The 22526-nt window shown below is 42.9% G+C and overlaps 1 protein-coding gene across 1 annotated transcript in view; it reads left to right on the top strand.

Annotated features, from left to right (window-relative positions):
• kcnh3 (potassium voltage-gated channel, subfamily H (eag-related), member 3) overlaps nucleotides 1-22526 on the top strand; it is a 165460-nt gene that overhangs the window by 123912 nt on the left and 19022 nt on the right. The window contains exons 8-10 of the mRNA XM_084954961.1: nucleotides 4209-4583; nucleotides 7246-7445; nucleotides 8381-8630. Of these exons, the coding sequence (XP_084811087.1) occupies nucleotides 4209-4583; nucleotides 7246-7445; nucleotides 8381-8630 (825 nt within the window). The remainder of the gene's footprint in view (nucleotides 1-4208; nucleotides 4584-7245; nucleotides 7446-8380; nucleotides 8631-22526) is intronic.

The following is a 22526-nucleotide window of genomic DNA, read 5'->3' on the forward strand; positions in this document are numbered from 1 at the left end:
GTGTTGGGCAGAGGGGCCGATGGCGCGATATGGCATCCTCGCTTCTGTCAATCTGCCAGCTGTGGCTACAACTGTAGCTTGCCTCCACCAATGTGAGAGTGAATGAATAGTGGAAAACACTTTGAGGGTCTCGAAAAGCACTATATAAATGCAATCACCAGCAATCACCAGTCACCAGATCTCAGTGGATGTGCAACCAAGAAATCTTCAGCACCTGTGTGATGCTATCATGTCAACATGAACCAAACTCTCAGAGGAATACCTCCAGGTCGTTACTGAGCCTATGCCACCAATCCTCCCAATAGAAAATGACCTGCTGTACCTTCCTGAGCCACAGCCATCCAATGTCTTAAGCCTTTACATTTAGCTGTTTGTAACACCAACCACTGACAGTTGCCTTGGGTAGGCAGAGGCAGGCTAGCTGTCTCTGTACTAGGGTAACCAGCAGACATGGAATCCTCTAATTTTAACGTTGTACAAGAAAAATAAAGTATATTTATTCTTTATCTCAGACAGGGAAGCTGCTTTTATGATAATATTCACTTGATGCCATGGTGTTAATCAGGCTGGAAAAATTCTCCCTGAAGCAAGTTAACGGCCCATTTCCTGTTTGTGGAGAGCTTTCAGTGACAGTTTTTAACTGTCATTACATGTTTCACACACATAATGACAATTGTGCTCTACTCAATTACACTGTAAGCACTGTCCTCAGGAGATTATTCTAGGCTTCCCAAATGGAAATTCAAATAAGATCTTGTCTCATTGTTTATCCACTTTGCAGTAATGACAAAGAAAAATCTAAATTCATCCTCATTCAACTTTGACTATTTGAGCACTCACCTAGCTTGTCTTGCTCCAAAGTATACCTATCCATTGCAAAGCAATAACAGTAATATTGTATTAGGAAGAAAGGCACAGAGGCAGTTATGCAGAAATACGACTGCGTGTGCCTTCGTTTTCAGCACGACTGATACTTTTAATAAGACATAGAAACTTGAATCCCGCGGGCGACGTGATATCTGATAAACTTGTGAAGATGTACAGACAGACTGGCAGTTTCCAAGGGTAAGGGGATCAAACTGTAATTTTTCCAACTCTGACCGGCGGCAAAAACCGAGTTGTGTGTGTGTGTGTGTGTGTGTGTGTCTTTCATTTTGTTTTCTAAGCATCACACAGACACACACAAACAGACATTATGTATAAAATCCTGCAAACTGGCAGGTTTTCGAGGCTGGGGACCTTGCTCTGGTTAGTATTTTCTCATTTCTTCCTCCCTATCTTTCTGAGTGATTCTTACCAACCTACCTGCACTTATCTTTTCAGCATAAGGACAAACAGTAACATTGTGGTCAGTTCATGTCATCAGCCTCTCCACTCACTATTCAGACAGACAGAGACTGTCAGTCTGACCTTTATGTGACACCAACTGTGATTCACAATAGAGCACTGGTATCAGCATGTACATACACTGGATTACTCTGTCAGTTAGCTGGAATTTAGGAAACCCCCACTTTTTGTTTGCAAGTCTCTCAATAATTGAGGGACAGTTGAGCCATGTCTGTCCCTATAGCCTGAGGTGGAGCAGCAGTCACCACACACACAAACAAAAGCTAGTTTACAGAAAACAAGGATGATGATATGGGTTGGCAGAGAGTATGCTATATGCTTCAGAGAAGTCTATAGGTTTTAGAAGAAGCTTGTGATGAATTAATTTAGGTCCTTTGCCAACTATGGGAGCTAAATGTTGCACCCTTTCAGGATGTTGTACTAAATGTGCTAAAATTTCAATTAGGTACTTGCAAAGCTGTCACCAGCAGTTATTTTTCATTCTGCTCTTCTAGTAATGAGGTCCCAGACCAGAACCACACATACACTATAACATGCTGCGTATGGAACCAAGAGTCTTCTTTTTATTTTGGGCTAGCTGTGGCTCAGGAGGTTATCTACTAATCAGATGGTTGGTGGTTCAATCCCTGGCTGCTCCAGTCTCCAGGCAAGATACTGAAGCCCAAGTCGCTCTCTGATGCACCATCAGAGCATGAATCTATGTGAGTGTTACATAGAAAGCACTTGAATGAAGCATGCTTTATAAAGTGCTCTAGTCCATTTACCATAATGTATGATATTTTATACTGTCTATGGTCTCAACAGCCACTAGAAAAATCACAATGTCTGTCCTGCTGTAACTCCTTTAATGACACATAGTGATAAGACCAGACATTTTAGTGTTAAGTTGATCCGTCACTCTCTCTCGGTGGATCTCAGTCTGCAGATGTTGCTTGACATTGACCAAGGGCCACATGGTTATGGCCAGACTGGGCATCTCCAAGACATGGGATCATCCAGGGTGAGCAGCTGCTAATAGTGGTTGCAGAAGGAAAACGTATGGAACAGCCCAAGGATGATGAGTGCTGTGCTGGAACTAATCTGTCCCGCAGCACTCCAACTTGCAGCTTAAAAGACTCAAGATTGAAAGGATGACGTTCCCACCAAAAGGATCAAGTTCCCAGAGTGGAAAGGCAGCTTTTGACTGGGTAGGAGACAGAAGTTCAGGACCACAGACAGCTCACTAGTTCCGTCAGCTCTGGTAGAAGGTGAGAGGAAATCAGGACCTTGGACAGTGGCTGATAAGCTCTAATTGAACACTTTTGTTTCCACCAGAAAGGCTCCACTTATATTCCTCATTCAGAATCTTGGCTGAAGAACAAACAAACACTTGTCCTTGTATGCATGTCAACTGGTTACAATAAACACAACAATAAGGAAGTCAAAAGATGTCCACTACCTAGGCTTATGATAGTAATGGCTTCCATGTTCCTTTCCATGTGGTAAAAATACTTATGCATGCAAAGTAATGTCTTGCCATTCCCCCAGTTTGGCAGAGGTTAAGTTGAGCTAATGACAAAGTAATTAGGAAACTACTCAGGTGTTAAATCCTCTAATGTGGTTGTTTTAGCTGCCTCACTGAGACTTTGCTCACAGCTCAATTGTCACTTCTGCTTATTTACTCTGACAGGCTGGTCTCCCTGCCTGACAACCAACACACACACACACACACACACACAGAAGGTCAAAGCTTCTTTTCATGATTTCGTGTGATGCCAGACATCAATGAAGAGATGCATCCATGTTGTATTATTTATATTCCCTGTCTTGCTGTATTTCTTTCTTTCGATTCTGCTGTCAGCGGCTCAGCTGGGTTTCACTGGTCCACTCATTCACTTGCAAATGCTTTTTTTTAATAATTTATCCTTCACTTCCTTTCTCCTTACCCTTACATTCATTTATCGATTTCCTCCTTCCTTTTACTTCCTTTTGGCCTTTGTAGCCGAGTCGCTTTTGAGCCATATATATATATATATATATACACACATATATATATACTTTTTGTCAAAGATTTTGTCAGTGTTCCCAGATTAGAAAGACAACTTTTGATTTGGTTCAGCCACTTCAGTCTGCTCTGCTTGAAGGTGAGGGGAAATCAGGACCTTGGACAGCGGCTGATAAGCTACACTTGAACACTTTTGCTGCCACCAGAAAGGCTCCACTCATATTTCTCACACAATAAGCAAGTCATAAGTTGTCATCTGTCTAGGCTTTTGTAAGTCTGCTCATTTTCTTATACACTGATGAGTCTAATAGGGAATATGTATATATATCAATGCTGTGTGAACTATGTCTGTGTCCAAACCAGACATTTTACTATGTCATTAAAAATATCTCTTTTGACGGCATTTACACTCCTCAAAAAAGTTGGGACAGGGACAACAAATGGCTGGAAAAGTTTGTTTTTTTTAAAACCCAACAACATCTGAAGGACCATTTTGCAATTAAATAGATTAACTGGCAACATGTCTGTAATATGGGTATAAAAAGGTTAGAAAAGCAGAGCTTCTATGAATTAAAAATGGGCAGAATTTCAGCAATTTGCAACAAAATGCATTTACAAATTGTAGAACAACTTTAGAATAATTTTCCTCTACATAAAAAGTCAGTTTCATTCTAGTTGATGTCTGCTCAGGAAACTTAGGAGGTGGAACGTACGGGATGTACAGTACAGTGGTGCAGTACATCCCTAGAACAAGTTTTGTACTTGTAACAGTGTAACAGTGTAACAGAATGAAGGTGATAAAGATATCAGCTGAGTGCAGTTGAGCTGAATAAAAAGACTTTTATAATTCATTGTATTCTCTCACTCTTTGTCTCAGGTTGGCTCCATGAGCTGGCCAAACGTCTGGGTACCCCGTATTTCCCCGCTGCCCTGACAACGCTATTCCCCTCCACGGTCAGCAGCATTCCAGCCGACAGCAGTCAGTGGAACGTGTCTGGGTCAGAGGTCGCAGGGCAAGGAACCTGGAATTCTAGCCAGTATTACGGGAATGTTTCAGGAAGCGAGACTGCATCTGGGACAGCTGGTGGGAGTGGGAGTTTCAGTGTGCTGGACGGCGGTCCATCAATGCGCAGCAGCTATGTGACCTCCCTCTACTTTGCTCTGAGCAGTCTGACCAGTGTGGGGTTTGGAAATGTGTCAGCCAACACAGACTCAGAGAAGATCTTCTCCATCTGCACCATGCTCATAGGAGGTAAGGAATGTGTGCACACATCTTAATGCTTCCTCTCAGAGTTTGAAGCTCATATTCTCCTCTCGGCCTGAAGTACTCGTTCAGCTCTTTTTCAGGTGTGGGTGAGTCATAAACAAACAGCTGCACACATTTTGTTCCATCCCTGGTTTCAAAAGTGTTTCTTTTTTTCAGTAAAACATAATAGATTATCAAACTTGTATGCAAATCCTCTCACTCACTGTCTCATTACTCTCATTTTCCAGATTGAAAGGTTTCATTACTTGCTTGGCCATGAAATTCTTTTGTTGTTCTCAAGATGCATCACAAGTACTGAGCAGATTTAAATGAAAATTTTGATTCAAAGAAACAAGTGATGGTGCATAAAAACACTCGCTAAATTTATGATTTATGAGGATTTTTTGCCTTTTTGTCATAAACTATTACAATGACTGTCTCTTTCTTATTCTTGATTCCATTTTTGTTTGAGCCTGTTGAACAGTTGTACATGGGCTCAATAGTGGATCTACTCTAGCTTAATCACAGATGAAAGATGTGTTCGACTCACAGTGGGCTACTTGTTTGAACTCTGTGTTCTTATGCGTGTCCTCTTGGGCCACAATGAAGAGAACTGAATGTTCACGAAGAGAGCAATAAATGAAGAATCGGGAAAGAAATGGAGTCACTGGAAAGGTTATCACGAGAGAAATGCAGCAATTTATGGGCAGAGGACACAATAATGTGTGCAGATGTCTCAGACACACACACATTTCTTTTTAGTGGGTTAAACCTTGACATTAACCATAACTACTCACATGCAGTTGTGCAAGTAAATACTGAAAGACACATACAGACACACACACTCAGCTAATAGGTGGGAAAACACATTCTGCAGACAGCTGATAGAATCTGTGTCCAACAGTCGTCCAAGAAAGAAAAATGAAATCTATATTTCCCAGTCGAGTGAAAGCAACACTGTAACTTTAACAAAGGCTGATTTAAGTGTGCATATGTACTCTGAACCAATGATGTCTGCATGTATCTCTTAGATGGCAGGAGAACGCTTAATGTAAGAGTTACAGGGAGTTTTAGCTACTGTGATGGTAAATGGTAAATGGACTGATTCTTATATAGCGCTTTTCTACTCTCCCGGAGTACTCAAAGCGCTGTATACAACATGCAATCAGATCATCAAAGTACTTTTTCCACCACCGTGTGGCCCATTTGTTGCAACAGCAGGTAGGCATTTGTTTGTATTTTCAAAGAGTTCTGCTACTGCAGCACCTTAGACAGCACACTTTGACTGTGTGATGGAGGTTAATATGTGCATTTTGCTAATTATGGAAATGTCATAACTTCTCAATCTGCCTACAGTAGCATGAATCTGCCTTGCTATTTACTGCTTTACTTTACCTATCCCATCCTAAAGGAGGACATGTCTATACACAATCAGGAAAAACTGACTTTAAAATTATCCTTTTGCTCTGGATGCGGTCTTTATCCTTCAAACTTGGGTCCTCTACCTAGGAGTCCTGTACCGTATTGTTACTGCTCCTAGGACTGCGCTCTTCTGGACACAGATCTCTGATATCGTTCCTAAGATCTGTGTCCAGATGAACCACTTGCTCAGTTTGGGGTCACTGCCCTGAGTAACTCGGAGATCACTGTTGCCTTCACCTTCATATTCTCTAGTTCCTCTCAGCCCTTGGTATTTCTCAAGATTCCTGTGTTCCTAGTTCCTGATGTTGTTATCACTTGTTATATCCACTCATCTATCACTACAGCTGTCGTCCACCATTATAATTGTCCTGTTGGTATCTGGAAGTCCCACAGCATTGGTTATTCTCAACCACCCTAGAGATCATATTCCATTTTGACCTTGCTTTGATTGCTAGCATCCTAGCTCCTTTGTTAAAGGAGATTGCTGTTAGATTGAATGTAACAGTGAGAGTAGACCACAGCTTCATTAATCTCTATAATGTTTTCCTTAAACATAGTTTAATGTTCTCTCGTGGTAAGCTGCTGCACACAGATACTATGAGCTATAACTTAGAGATAATTCAGCCTTTTAAAAACCCAGTTTCTTTATAAAATGAAGCCATTAGTCTGGCTGTCAGTGGACCGTGTAAGTGTCCCCGTGGTCTGACTGCTGTTTCAGCAGCTTTTCAAACTGCTTTTAGGAAGAGAAACTGCTGTGTGGCTCCCTCAGGAAAAGTGCATTATGAAACGATTCCAGTCTTTGGGGATAGCTGCTGGTTAGCTGTGCTCACATTAAGACCAAACCTGTGTGTGTGGCACTGTTGAACAAATATGCTCACACTGGGGTTGGAGCTGTTTTGGGGTTTGTTTGGAATAATAATTTAGTTGTCATTGATTAGAAATAAAAGGTTTTCTGAACAGTGGGATTATTTTTCAGCAGTGTGTTACTGACATTCTGTGAAAACCGTAATCTACTCTAGGCAGTGCTTCACAGTGGTTTTAGAGCAGCTAAGTCCTTCTAAGCCCTGTGCTTTTTAACTTCTCAGGGCTTATAAAGACATCCCATGAAGCTTCCTGCTGCGCAGAAGTATTATGGGACTTTAATGAGTTCTTTTCTAGAAAGAAGCCAATCGAGCCACAGTAATTAATTCTGTATCAAACTAGAAGCGCACCGAGAACAATAAAGAAACCTTTCCTCTGTGTCCAGCACTGATGCATGCAGTTGTGTTTGGCAACGTGACGGCCATCATCCAGAGAATGTACTCGCGCCGCTCGCTTTACCACACCCGCACCAAGGACCTGAAGGACTTCATCAGAGTCCATCGGTTGCCCAAAGCTTTGGAGCAGCGCATGCTGGAGTGTTTCCAAACTATGTGGTCGGTCAACAACGGGATCGACGTTAGTGAGGTGAGAAGCTGCTGTTTATGTTGCACTGCTTACACAGAGTTTATAGCCTGTTCTCCAGAGTGAAAGCTCAAAGATGCTCTCCACTAAACAGCTTCACTGTTCAGAGGAACCAGAGTTCAGCACTGGACGTCTTGTTGTCTGCTGGAAGTTTTATCTACACCTTGAGTTGAGAACAGGGTCCAGTGTACAGCTTGAGATGAAAGCCTGCTCTGAGAATACAATTAGATCAAATCATTTCTTGCACAAAAACATTTTTTTGTGGTTTAGCCTCTTATACTCCACAAGAGTGGATTTTAAATCAAACTGACTGGAGTGCAGACTTTCAGCTTGAAATGAACACAACACGTTTTACATAAACTTTAGTGAGAATTGTTTAAGAATTACAACCATTTTTACTCATTGTCACTGAGAAGTTTGCCAGCTCAGCTCCCAGTTCTTACACCTAAGCGACACTTTAACACGTCGGTGGTAAAGCTGTGAGCTACAGAAACAGAATAGCATAGAGGTCACCAGTGCTTTTAGGTGTCAAATCTGGAACTTTTCTCTGACTTTAATTTTAAGATTTTCTCAATTATAAATAAATCAGGATTATTGGAATGATCTATTTATACGTTGCAGCTTGAAAAGATTTGCCTAAGGCAAGTAAATATGCTAAAATTAAGGGCCTGATATACCACGAGCAACCCTGAGTAATGTAAAAAAAAAAAAAAAAAGAGTAGTCCTAGATTATTTCAGCATGTCTTACAAGCTTCTCTGATCTTGCATGTGGTTTGAGATGCCCACTGAGTACTTTAAAATCTCTGTGGGGTTATCACATTTTTACATTTGGAGAGGCTCTTCAAGCCTGCAGCAAAGGGTTATTTTTTGTATAAAACGATATGGAAGCCTGTTTTAAAGTAAAGACCAGCTGTTCAGTGTGAACTTTCACTTCACAGCTTCTGAAAGACTTCCCAGATGAGCTGAGGGCTGATATCGCCATGCACCTGAACAAGGAGCTGCTCCAGCTGCCTCTGTTTGAGTCAGCCAGCAGGGGCTGCCTGCGTTCCCTCTCCCTCATCATCAAGACCTCCTTCTGCGCTCCAGGGGAGTTCCTCATCCGGCAGGGAGATGCCTTGCAGGCCATCTATTTCGTCTGCTCAGGATCCATGGAGGTCCTGAAAGACAACACTGTGCTGGCTATCCTAGGTAAGTCAGAGAAACAGTAAAGTTCTCTTAAGCAGAGAACATGATGTCCTGTCAGTGTGTTCAAGGATAACAACATTTCTCAGTCAAGTTGCCAAACTGCAAAACAAAAAAGATCACACGGTTACTTAATTAAACTAAAATGCAATTAGGATCTCTGTTGTTTGAAGGAAGGACACAGAACTGAGTGAGAACTACACGGGACACCCTCGGCTCTGACAGACAATTATCTTTGAAACTGAGATTTGGAGGATGTGAGATGATCTGCGGGACATCGTGCTGAATATTAAACGAAGGGGGAGAATGGTTCATTTGAGAATGTGCCGGCTGAATGTGTGCCTGTTTTAATATTAAGTGCTGCTTACGAAGTATGGACTTCAGAGGGGGAAAGAGAGATCATCTCTCAGTTCAGTGATTACAGTTAAAATAATTTCACAGTGCTGGCTCAGACCTGCAGAGCAACCTGGTCTGGAGTGTCTAATGGAAATTAAAATTGATGATGGCGAAAAAGGAGAAGGAAGGCAGGACATAAAAACGGGTGTGTGTTTGTGTGTGCGTGTGTGTGTGTGTGTGTGTGTAATATTCAAACAAAGGGGAAGACGAGGCTGAAGGCAAGCTGATAAAGAGCAGCTGTTTATGCTCTGCTGCTTTAAAGAGACGTTACCAAGCTTGATACAAGCCGAGAGAGTAATGATTTCCCACAGTGTTGATCCTGTGAGCTCAACAGAATAATCTTCTATTTACTGTGAGCAGAGATGAAACAGGTCTTACACTGTATGCACCTATAACCAAACTAATGAATGAATGGATGAATGAATGGATGAGGGTTTTTGTTGGCAGTTTGGCACTTCTGTTTTAATCTTTGTGCTGTCAGTTAATGTAATGAATCTAAGAATCAGATGAGGCTGGAGAACTTTATTCCTTACATGGCAAAATGTAAGAAAAACCTCTGCAGTGAAGGAATCTTGAGGCTCTGTAATGCAATGGAGGGAATTTTGCTGGCAAGGAAGAGAAGCTACAGTTTTCAATAGTTGATCCAACTGTTACACACATTTATAAATCCCTTTTCTATGCAGCACACATATGCACACAACATATATGATTATGGTTCTGAACAACGACACCAAGCCAGTGTTTGTAGGCAGCATAGTGAAAGTTAGTGAGGCCTACCTCGGCCAATGAGTTTGTTCTGTTTGTTACACTGCACTGCCAAAAGTATTCACTTGTCTACCTTCACACACATATGAACTTTAATGGCATCCTATTTTTGTTCCATGGGGTTTAATGTACCATATTTTTCGGACCATAAGGCGCACCGGATTATAAGGCACATTAAATAAAACAGTCAGATAAGTCAAACTTTACTCAACTCATTCTTCTTGCTTCCTCCACTTCCTCATCTTTTCTCACTGTTGCTCTGCCATCACAGAATCTCTGTGCTGCATCACTGATATGTCACTGAAACACAGACCCGCTCACACACGTGTGTCTCCTACCTGGTCATGTTAAATCCAGAGGTGCATGACAACACCAAAGCACACGCCAGCAGCTGTGTTTCACTCTTGTCACACGAGATAGTTCACACAGGTGAGAGTGGCGACCACAAAGTGGCGGTGAGGCATAAACAGAGAGGCACACATACAGTATGCATAATAATGTTGGCTGATGTCTATAACAGGTATAGTCTGTGGCCTATGATAGTGAACATTGTTGGGGTCATTACTCAAAAAGAAAATAGTTCAGTTACTGGGTAACAGAGCGTAAGATGAATTTTCTGGCTAGAATCCCACACGCTGACACAAATCACTGTACCAATGGGGACAGTTTTAGTGTTTACTATGAATAGCAAAGGTGGAAACCAGCCCAAAGAGCACTCTGAAAAATGTGGCTACAATGGTTCTCATGAAGAAACAGGTACAGGCTCAAATGCACGCTACAGTTCTACAAGCCACACGGCTCATCAGATGCTTTGTTTACCTGCAGAAAATCGAGCTTTTGGCTCCTTGGCCATGGGCAGCATGCACTATGGATCTGGGGTTTCTCACTACTAGACTTGCGTTGGCATTCCATCTTTGCACATACTTACACATACTGCTGATGTCAGTAGTGGATAGCTGTTCCTGGCTTGGGTGCCGATTTCCGCTTCACATCCGTGTCTTTTTGTGCAATAAGAATAAATTGAATGATCGTGTCGACCCTCTTCTGAACTTGCAGACCTGCACATGACTTGAACACAAGTGTCTGATTTAATCTCTTTTGGTTACTGAATTCAGTACAGTAATGTGTTACTTGAGCGAGTGGGGATTGCAGTTTTTGTCGCAATTTTTATTAGCCATGGAGGTTGGTGTCTGAGAGAAGCGGGTTTTCACAAGACATACAGCTCTTTTGGAAAACATGTTTCTTTCAGCCAGTTTACATGATCAACATAAGTACTTATGAGACTCCAAAATGTTTAGTGGTGATTAAATCGTTGGCAGAGCTTGAACTTTAAACAGCTTGTTTGAACGAGAGGATGAACTGAGGAGCTGCTCAGAAATTGAATTAGCGATTAGTAGGTCCCTTTTAATTTGAAACTATTACACATCCTGACAGTAGCTCAGCTCTGCTGGCATGTTCAGGAGAGTGACTGGAGCTTCTACTCACACACTTGAGTTATTAACCTCCCACAACAGGGGAGCAGTGACATTTTCCTTGCAAGCCAGTAACACCTCCACCTGAGAGTTTAACTTCTCACAGGCACCTGAAAAGCAAAAACCCTTCAGAATCTCACCGTGATTCGTTTATGGTTCCACGATTTATGTTCGAGAGTGCAACTATCACGGTTCTCACACATCACAGAAATCTTATAAACATTTGAAAGATTAAAAAAATGATTTGAAGAAGCATGGGAAGTAATAGGCTATCTTGAAATAGGTATGAAGGTGCATCAAAGTTGATTAATGTTGCTGTATGAGCTGTCATGGGTGTTAGTAGCTTTCAAAATATTTTTTGTCAGATGTCTTTACTGACAGCCAAAAGCTGTAATTAGAGCGTGGTGCAGGGTGAACACTGTGGGTGTCTTGGAGCGAATTATTTCTTACTAGCCACATGCCAGTAAGAAAACATAAGTATGAGCTTGGTATACAGTATTACCTCAGACTCTTCCAAATGAGAAATGTGGTTCGGAAATGTTCTTCAGTCCTGCCGCTTGCTGTTGCGACCGGTTCTGGGTGTGCTGTGTAGGAAGGCACAAACTCTTTGCCAACAAAGTTGTGACTCTGTGGAAATTGTGAAACAGAATGCAGCAATTGGCAAATGTTTTAAACCCTATTTGTAACTGAGAGAGTGCAGAGAAAACACAACAAATGTTTTTTTGCTGCCAAAACAGTCCTGACCTATTGAGACATGGACTCCACCAGAACGTGTGCTGTTTAATCTGACTGATGGTAGCGACAGGTCCTTTAAGTCCTGTAAGCTGTGAGGGCCCTCATGGATCGTTCGTCCAACACATCCCACAGATGCTTGATTGGAGTGAGATCTGAGGAATTTGGAGGCCATGTCAGCACCTCAAACTCATAGTTATGCTCCTCCTCATTCCTGAACCAGTCTGCTACTTTGTGGCAGGGTGCATTATCCTGCTGAAAGAGGCCACAGCCATCAGGGAGTACCGTTTCTATGAAATGATGTACAGCAGCAGTCCCCAACCTTTTTTGCGGAACGGACCGGTTTAATGTCCGACAATATTTTCACGGACCGGCCTTTAAGGTGTCGCAGATAAATTCAGCAAAATAAAATGATACGACCGAGACAAAAACTGTGGTATTCTGTAAGTATCATAATAAACGCGAATTAACTGTGTAGTTGTGTAACTTTATTAGCAGTGTCCTCCTGAAATGCGCCAACAACATTGAGAGTAACATCCTCCTCTCTGCCCCTTAGTGCTTTCTGGTTTGCTGGTGTACATGGTCTGCAACAATGGTTAGGTAGGTGGTATGTGTCCAAGTAGAATCCACATGGATGGCAGGATGTCCATCAATGAGCCTTAGTCACCCATGACCTCATCGCTGGTTCACAATTGTTCCTTATTTGGACCACTTGTGGTAGATGCTGACCGCGGCAGACCTCAAACACCCAATAAGAGCTTTTGGAGATGCTCTGACCCAGTCCTCTAATCACCCTTGTCAAACACACTTGCCTTACACTTGCCCATTTTTCCTGCTTCTAACACATCAACTTTGAGGACAAAATGCTAACTTCCTCCCTAATATGTCCCAGCCACTAACAGGTGTCATGATGAAGAGGTAATCAGTGTTCTTGACTTTACCTGTCAGTGTTCATAAAGTTCTGCCTGATTAGTGTATCTGGTCATTTTGTACTTGATGGCAGCGATACATTTCAGAAATGTTAGGACAGGAGCATACGCTGTACTGGATCATCTCTTCTGTTGGTGGCATGTTTGGACTCCATGCAGGTTTAGCACCCATAAGTTATGCCTTTCCTGTGAGAATGGAGTTCAGGCTTCCTCCTGTCGCCAAGTGTTGCTCATAGGGGGTCGTATGGTTTCTCTTTGATTTTGTAGTTTCCTAGCTGAGAACATAAAGAGCCTTGAGGCAACTATTGTTGTGAAGTGGCACTGTGTAAGCAAAACTCAAGTGTATTGAATGCTGTATTCATGCATATAGAATGTAGTTTGAAATAAGGAAGACCTTCCCTCAAAAAACATGCTCTCAAAAGCAGAATATGTTACTTTAAAACACAAATATGCTGCAATTCTGTGCAGAGGGGGGACGGGGGAAGTTCTGGACAAAGGATGTTGAAGATAGAGCTGCCAGACAGAAGGAAAGGAGGAAAACCACCCCACATAGCAAAATTGGTATGGATCGGATCTGGCCCATACAATGTGCTTACACATGGCCCACATGCTGCAAAGAATGACGGACCTTTGGTGGCCCACACATGGGCCAGCACAAGACCAGGTGCAAACACACTGCTGGCCCTGTGCTGGCCCAGAACAGTTTCAGCTCTGGCCCCAGATGTCAGCCTAATGTGTACCTTAATCAAGCCATGTAATAACAACATGTGCATAATAGTGCAAAAGTAACATGATAAAACTCTGTTCAGACAGTGAATGGACTGATTCTTATGTAATGCTTTTCACTATCCCAGATTACTGAAAGTGCTCTATATAACATGCTACATTCACCCAATTTCTCTAAACTCAGTGCTTCCTAACTACAATCATACACTTTCACACTCTCGACATGCAGACTAGAGGAGCGAGGGATTGAACCACTAACCTTCCGATCAGTAGGTGACTTGCTCTACCTCCTGAGCTACAGCACCCAGTAAACCGTCACTAGGTTTTGGATAAAGCGTACACTCACAAACCTGTCAAACCTGCATTTGAAACGTTGGCCACCATAGCAGTATAGTATTGCAACATGGCATTTGGGTCTTCTAACTAAAATAGGAAAATAGGAACATAAATAGTGCCATCATTGCCAGACCTGGTCCACATCTGGTTGACATGACACCGGTCAGTCAGAAGTGCCAGCTTGATGCCAGATCCAGGGAAGACCTGTTTTCTATGAGCCTGGGCCACATACACCAAACCACAATTGAGCCAGATATGGCATGGCATCACATAGACAGTGCCATCTACGCCAGGCCTGGCCCATATCTGGATGACATCCGTCTTATCACGCCAGAAGTCAGCCAGCAGCGCTGGCTTGATATGTGGGACAGAGAAGATTCATGGCTGTAGCGATGGAGGATGCTAGGGGTAGGGTGAGACAGAAGCAGATGATCCGCTGTTGCAACTCCTAAATGGAGCAGCCCAAGTTTTAACATTAATGGTGCCTCTAGATGTGCATGCTGTTAGAGTGAAGCCATAACAGGTGCTGGCTTTTTATGCTAAAAACGATTTAGGTTGGAGAGTCCAGCGTCCATGATTTTTCCAGTTGAATTTCAGATTGTGACTAGTCAGCCCACAGAGCGGTTTGGTCCTCACCTCAGTTCACTCTCCACATGTCTAAATGTAGCGCCCAGCACCAGAAGTAATTGTAAAGGATGTAACTGCAAACAAAAGAGCTGAGAAACAAAGTCACACATAAGAAAACACAAAGATGTAACCTTTCTAATACTGTTTGTGTTTGTGCACCAGTGTGTGTGCGCACATGCAGTTTGAGTGCATGTTAGTCTCTGGGGATGTGAAGGCAGAAGCCTAATATTAAACAGGGCTGAATTTGCAGACACAGTGTGGGTGGAAACCCAAATAGTCATGCTCTGCAAGGACACCTTTACCACAGACATGAATATCACAACCACCAGCGTACCATTACATCCTATGTTTCCACCTTAATACAATTCACACTTTATTTATTCTTTCATATTCCTTCATTAGGAAAGCACTGAGACTGCTTTTTTCTTTCTTTTTTACTTTAATCTTTTAATTTTTCTGGTCTGTGTGACGTGAAAGCTGCACTGGTGGACTGTTAGTTCATGTCAGTTTAGCAGCTTACACGCGTGCAGTGAGGATGGAAGATCAGACTGATAGGTATGGGCATGAGTTTCTTTAATGTCATTTGCAGTGGCAGCCATTCATCATTTATTTGAACCCATTTTTTTTTCTGGGGGGGCAATACACTTGTCTAGAGAGCAAACTTAGGAACACAGTGCCAGCATTAATAATAAACAGATTTAAAACACTTTGATTAATAATGCTGAAGTGTGGAAAGAGCAGAGTCCTGCAAAGTTCACAGAACTCTTTGCACTGGTGGAGCCCATCGTGGTACAGTGTTCTTCCAGGAACTGTTCTGGACCCTGGTGGACAATAAAACAGATTAATCTCAAACCCATGGCCGGTCTCACATCATCACGTGTCAAAGTGCAACTGCACACGATAAATTAGAGTCACAGCCACAGACAATTATCAGTCTTATTTTGTTCTGCAGTATGAGGCTGAAAATCCTGAATCATAAACCCACACACCAATTAGCAATAATAGTGTTTCAAGGCAGTGCCATACAACTTTATCAGAGCAAAAACATTTTATCCCTAAACAGGTAGCTGCCGGGAAATAACATGATTTAAAGACTAACTAACTAACTCAAAATACTGGGTCAAAATGACCCAGAAGTGTTATTTATCTGCCCTGGTTATAGAATACATTCAGAAAACTGTGGGAAAAAATTGTACCTATTGTACCCTCCTGTTTTCAAAACGTTAACTCGATGATTGCATGCATGCAATGCTTTTAGAGGACACCTGTAAATTATATACAGACACTGTGCTAGTCCAGAACAGTGCAGGGACCCACTTACTTCATCTGAAGTCTTGGTGTCATCGTTGTGGGTCATTTTGGTCTGTTGGTCATCACCGAGGCTAATGTTCTTCATCTCGTACTGCTTACGTTAGCCTGTAAATTTGGTCTTCAGTTGACCTTTACTTTGACCATCACACAGAATCACAGCGAGTATGGAGCGATGTATTACTTAAAACTGAATTAACAGTATGTGACACCAGTAAAAACATTGACCTTTTATTTCATCACACCCCCATGCTAGACCAAGATGCCTAATTTATTAGATGGCTAGATGGGAGCGAGGGGTAAAATAAGAAGAGGGAAGTATGAGATGTTGATTGAAAACTTGCCTTTAAAAAGATCAAGAGCAAAAGAAAAATCCTACTCAAGGTATCAAATCAACGACGTTGATAAATTGAGCTCCGTTGATAAGCCTTTGTTCCCTGCCCTCATCACTTTCACCTACACTTTTATGACGAGACAGATACATGCACTTAAATGTCACTTGCAAGTGTTTGTCTCCTGCTCAGTTTAACATTTTGCTGCGATTATGAGCCAAAGCGCTCCTTGTCGCTGCTGTCGCTCTTGGCCACCCGTCATCTTTGTAACAGCGCATTTGTGCTGAACTGCGGGGGAGGGGGGAGGGGGGGGGGGGGGGGGGGGAGTGAGTGATGTAAAAAGGACAGCCGGAGCATAAGAAGGGCCTATCGTGCCAAATTAAGAAGCAGCACAGATTTCGGGGTGGGGGCTGCAGATGACAGTTGGATGGTGCCAAGTGCAGAGGCAGCAGGACAGCGAGGTGGTTCGAGGTTCAAAGGAGGGCTGGAAGGCCGAGTCCAGTAACTGCTGTCGCTCACGTGGCGTGCGTCGAGCTCCTGCTCGCCCTACCACTCCCCCTTCCCTCACTCTTTCTCACCCTGCCCCTCCATTTCTTCTCATGCCAGTTTGCAGCCACCCCCACATTGTGTCCCTCTCCACTTCCTCTCACAGCTCTCTCTTGATTCTTTCGTCTTCCACCCTCCCTCTTCTTAGTCCACCTCCGCACTCCATCACCCTTTTTAGGTCCCTGCTCGCCTCTGCCCTTCTCCGCCCCGCCTCCCTCTATTTTGCCTCTGTTCTCTCTCTGCTTGTTTTTCTCTTCAGCCCCCTCTTTCTTTTCTTTGCGTTGTGGCTGTGCAGCCTCGTTCATTCTTTGTTTGACTTTTTCCCTTTTTTCCCCCCCATATACTGTGGGGGGTCTTTGTCTGTCTGATGCCTCACAAACACATTTGCATTTTCTTTCTAACATCCAACCATCCAATCCATGTCTTCAATTAGTAATCGATGCAATCTATGCTGCTCATATACATTATATAGTTGTATGCTAACTGTATATTGTGTAATTATACACGGGGCGTGGTAATGTGACCAGCATTGTTATTTCTGACAATTTCTTCTAGTGATTTATTTACAGAGCAGCTTAGAAAAAGGTGACATCTTTGCATTGTGTCTAAAGTCAAAACTCTCCTCCTCACTAGGGTCTCAAATAGATTCTGTCCCAATTAGCCAAATGCTGAAAAGCATATTTTTATAAATTAGAGGATGTTTGCTTAATTTAGGTGTTCTTACACACGTGTTCACTAGTCTGCCTTCACACACATATGCACACTGGATATATATGATTATGGTTCTGAAGCACAGCACAAAGCCAAGTGTTTGTAGGCAGCATAGTGAAAGTCAGTAAGCCAACCTCAGCCAATGAGTTTGCTCTTTTTGTTACACTGTACTGCCATAACTGCCATAGCTGCAGCTATAACAGCTGTAGCTCCTCGGGGAAGGCTCTCACAAGGTTAAGGAGTGCGTTCATGGGAATTGTTGACCATTCTCCCAGAATCACATTGGTGAGGTCAGACACTGGTATTGGACGAGAAAGCCTCGCTCTCAGTCTCCCCTCTAAATGATCCCAAATGTGTAAGTCACTCATCCATGTCTTTACGGACCTTGCTTTGTGCACTGGTGTACAGTCATGTTGGAACAGGAAGAGGCCATCCCCAAACTGTTCCCCCAAAGTTGAGAGAATAAAGTTATTCAAAATGTCTTGGTATGGGGGTGACGTAGGAGCAGCGACATGTAAAGACGCGTGGCTGAGTTGCTCTGTGGGGATACGCTATTTTTTCAAATAAATACTGCAACATTGGGCACTAACGCGTTATCTGTCGTCAGCTGAGTTATCACTGCAAACGTGCGCATCACCTAAGGGAACTTTGCAACAATGTCAGGATCCAAAAACACCAGAAAGACTGATGGAGCCAAGGCAACTGATGCAATGCTACATCCCCGGACACAGCCGCGCTAATGGCTGCCATAGCTAACTCGGAGAAGAACGTAGTCGCCAAAATTTCTACGCTGGAAGCAAAAGTCGAGACCAAGTGCCAAGCTCTTAATGAGTTGATCGATTCGCTTCGCAGCAATGTTTCTGACCAAATAGATGAAGTGCGGACTGAACTTTGTGCTAAGATTGATGCTCTAGCTACTACCTGCACTGACCACCATAGCCGGCTAACTAGCCTGGAAGAAGATGCAAACACGTATTCGGACCGGGTTGTGGACTTGGAGAAGCAAGTTCACGATCTGAAAGAAGTTGTGTCAGCTCTTTCGGACAAGACCGAAGACCTTGACGGGAGACAGCGCAGATGCAACATTCGAATACTTGGCGTGAGGGAGCACTTTGAGACTGGGACGCGCCCTGTCACCTCTGTGGCCCAGCTACTAAAGGAAGTTTTGGCTCTGGATACCGCTCCGACACTGGATCGGGCACATCGCAGCCTCCAGCCCGTCCCTGCGAGAGACCAGAGACCCAGGCCACTTATTGTCAAATTTCACTACTTTCAAGAAAAGGAGGAGGTACTTCGCAGGGCCGCGTTAAACAGTCCCCTGACGCATAATGGAGACAGAATCCTAATTTTTCCCTGACCTGCCATCTGCAGTCGCGAAGAGACGAGGGGCCTTTAAAGAAGCTAAAGATCTACTGCGCGGATGTCGGGGTGTGAGATTCGGGATGCTGTACCCAGCGAAGCTAAGGATTTCTTTCCCTCTTGGTGAGGAAATATTCACCAATCCAACGGCTGCTAAAGACTACGTCAAGAATCGCATCTTGGCTGTGTGTGGGAATCAAGACACGGACTGAGTGGACTGTGGAACCTAAATTGCTTTTTGACTCTATTGTTCACTGACTCAGACTGCACCTTAGATGGAGGTTTGTACTTTTGCTACTTTCATAATTTAATAGGTCTGCATATAATTGTTTATCACTGAGCGAAGTAAACGACCAAGAGAAGTCACGTGTGGCTTTCCGATCTGCCAGATGTCTAAACATTATATCATAGTTGGCGTTCCCTGCTAGGGGCAACTTTTGTTCTGGGGAGCGAAGAGACATGTTGGATATAAGCTCTTTTGGGGGGGAGGGCGTAGTTTGCTCCAGGTTTGTGGGAGTTACGTTTATAGTTACACTGGGTTTTTACTTTTGTTCTTTTGTTTTTTTATTTTCTATTTCTTTTTTCTCTTGTTGGCTGCAGTTCTGTGTGTATACTTACCCCAAATTATTGTTCGGCTTGCCTGTCATGATTGTCTTGAAAGTGTGAATATGGCTTACAATGTAACCAACAGTGCTACAACTACACCTGATTCTACTAAATTTATTACATGGAATGTGAAAGGCCTAAATAATTTTAAAAAACGTAAAAGGATATTTACTCATCTGTCAACTTTCAAACCGGACATTGTCTTTCTACAGGAGTCACATCTGTGTTCCACGCAAAGCAATAGGCTGACACAAAGTTGGGTTTCCCAGGTCTACCATTCTGGATTTAACTCTAAATCGCGGGGGGTTGCCATTCTTGTTAGGAAAAATTTTCCCTTCATCACCTCAAATGTAAAATGTGATGTGAATGGTCGCTTTCTGATAGTTACTGGTAAGCTCCACAACACTCCAGTTATCTTGGTAAATACTTATGCACCAACTTGGGACAATCCACAATTCTTTATAAAGCTAATTGGCCTGCTGCCAGACTTAAATACGCATCACCTGATTATGGGTGGGGATCTGAATCTGGTATTCGATCCCAACCTTGACAGGTCTAAGCCACGTCAGTCTACTGGGACCTCCAGATCAGTGTCCGTTCTTAATACATTTCTTCAAAACTATGGCATTTCAGATCCACTGCGTATCACTGAGCCCTTAGCAAAATACTATTCCTTCTTCTCTCCCGTGCATCATTCGTATTCCAGGATTGATTATTTTCTTCTGGATAATTTCCTTATCCCAAGGGTCACCATGTGTAAATACCATGCAATTGTAATTTCTGATCATGCACCAGTACAGGTTGATATCGCATTTCCAAATGTATGCGCAAGGCAGTGGTTCTGGAAATTTGACTCAGCATTAATGTCAGATGAGGAGTTTTGCAAGTTCATTGAACACCACATCGAGCTTTTTCTAGAAACAAATAACACTCCAGATGTTTCAAAATCTATAATTTGGGAGTCGCTAAAAGCATATCTGCGGGGCCAAATTATTTCTTTTTCGTCTTATAAGAATAAAAAGCAAAACGAACGGCTTCCAGAGCTGACAGAGCTCATAGCTAACATTGACACACAATATGTTACCTGTCCAACCGCTGATTTATATAAGCAGAAGGTACTGCTGCAGTCTGAATTTGACACTCTCTCAATTAAAGAAACTGAGAAGCTCCTACTTAGATCAAGACATCATATATATGAGCATGGTGAAAAAGCAAGTAGATATCTTTCGCATCAGCTTCGTCAATCCGCCACAGCTCAGTCTATACCCGACATACAGTTAGACTCCGGTCAGGTGGTAACACACCCTGACGGAATTAATGCTGCTTTCAAACTATTTTATCAGGATCTCTATACTTCCCGCACTGATTATTCAGAGGCTGACTTGGATTCCTTTTTGAGGAATATAGATACTCCCACTATTAACCCAGACCAACGTGAGCTACTAGAAAGACCTATTACCTCTCCGGAAATATTGCAGGCAGTTAATTCTTTGCGAAATGACAAGGCACCGGGCCCAGATGGCTTCTCGTGTGATTTCTATAAACGCTTTCCCGGCAAGTTAGTTTCTCTAATGTCTGAGGTTTTTTCAGAAATTCAGGCAACAAGCACATTGCCACATACTCTGTCCCAAGCCACAATCTCTGTAATACTCAAAAAAGACAAGGATCCTCAAAAATGTGGATCCTATCGCCCCATTAGTCTACTGAATGTGGATTATAAGATCCTCACAAAAGCTCTCGCACTTCGTATTGAGAAGGTAGTACCTTCTATTATACATGAGGACCAAACAGGCTTTATAGTGAACCGCCAGTCATATTTCAATATCAGACAGCTGTTAAACATCCTATATTCTGACCACTCTGTTGATCACCCCGAGATAATAGTCTCACTAGATGCCGAGAAGGCTTTTGACTATGTGGATTGGCAATATTTGTTCTCCGTTTTGAAAAAATTTGGCTTCGGTTCTAATTTTATTTCATGGATCAGGACTCTGTACTCAGCGCCCCTGTCTTCAGTCCACACCAATAACACTATTTCAGAATACTTTTCCTTACATAGAGGCACCCGACAGGGATGCCCCTTAAGCCCCCTGCTATTCAATCTGTCAATAGAGCCACTGGCGGCAGCATTGAGAATGGACCCCAGAATAAGGGGGATCACTAGGGGAAACACTATTCATAAGTGCTCCTTGTATGCAGATGATCTCCTTCTGTATATTACAGATCCGGAGGCATCAATTCCTTTAGCTCTGGATGCAGATGATCTCCTTCTGTATATTACAGATCCGGAGGCATCAATTCCTTTAGCTCTGGACCTCATTGGATCCTTTGGCCGCCTGTCTGTACAGATTGAACCTGGCTAAAAGCACACTGTTCCCTGTTAACAGTCTGGCAAAGGAGGCTGACTACTCAGCCTTTCAGTTTAGACTGGAACACTCCTCATTCACCTATTTGAGTATTCAAATCACAGACACTTATCAGGATCTTTTTAAACAAAATTTTACCCCTTTATTAGAGAAAACAAAATCGGATTTGGCACGCTGGTCAGTATTACCCATCTCTCTTGCTGGGCGGGTCAACACGATTAAAATGGTAGTCTTGCCTCGATTCATGTACCTCTTCCAGATGATACCCCTTTTTCTTCCTAAAACCTTTTTCACCCAGTTAGACGGACTCATATCATCTTTTATTTGGGACAAAAAAGTTCCAAGAATCCGTAGATCCCTGTTACAGTGTTCTAAGTCGGAAGGCGGCCTGGCCCTACCAAACTTTATGTATTATTATTGGGCTGCCAATATTGTGAAACTATCCACCTGGATGCGGGCTTTTAGGGAGGGCAGAGGGCCGCCTTGGTCCACTATGGAGCTAGACGGTAATCTCACCATATCCCCTGTTGCAATAATGTGTTCAGGTCTACCAGTCAGTCGCAATGTTAATTTTAAAAATCCTGTGGTTAAGAACTCTCTCAATGTCTGGTTTCAGTGTCGACGACATTTCGGGCTGAGGCAGTCACTTGTCTGCTCCCCTATTGCGTCAAATCATCTTTTTTTACCAGCT

This window comes from Perissodus microlepis, chromosome 16 (genome assembly GCF_051167445.1).
Source record: "Perissodus microlepis isolate ML-2025 ecotype Zambia chromosome 16, ASM5116744v1, whole genome shotgun sequence".
Taxonomy (NCBI): domain Eukaryota; kingdom Metazoa; phylum Chordata; class Actinopteri; order Cichliformes; family Cichlidae; genus Perissodus; species Perissodus microlepis.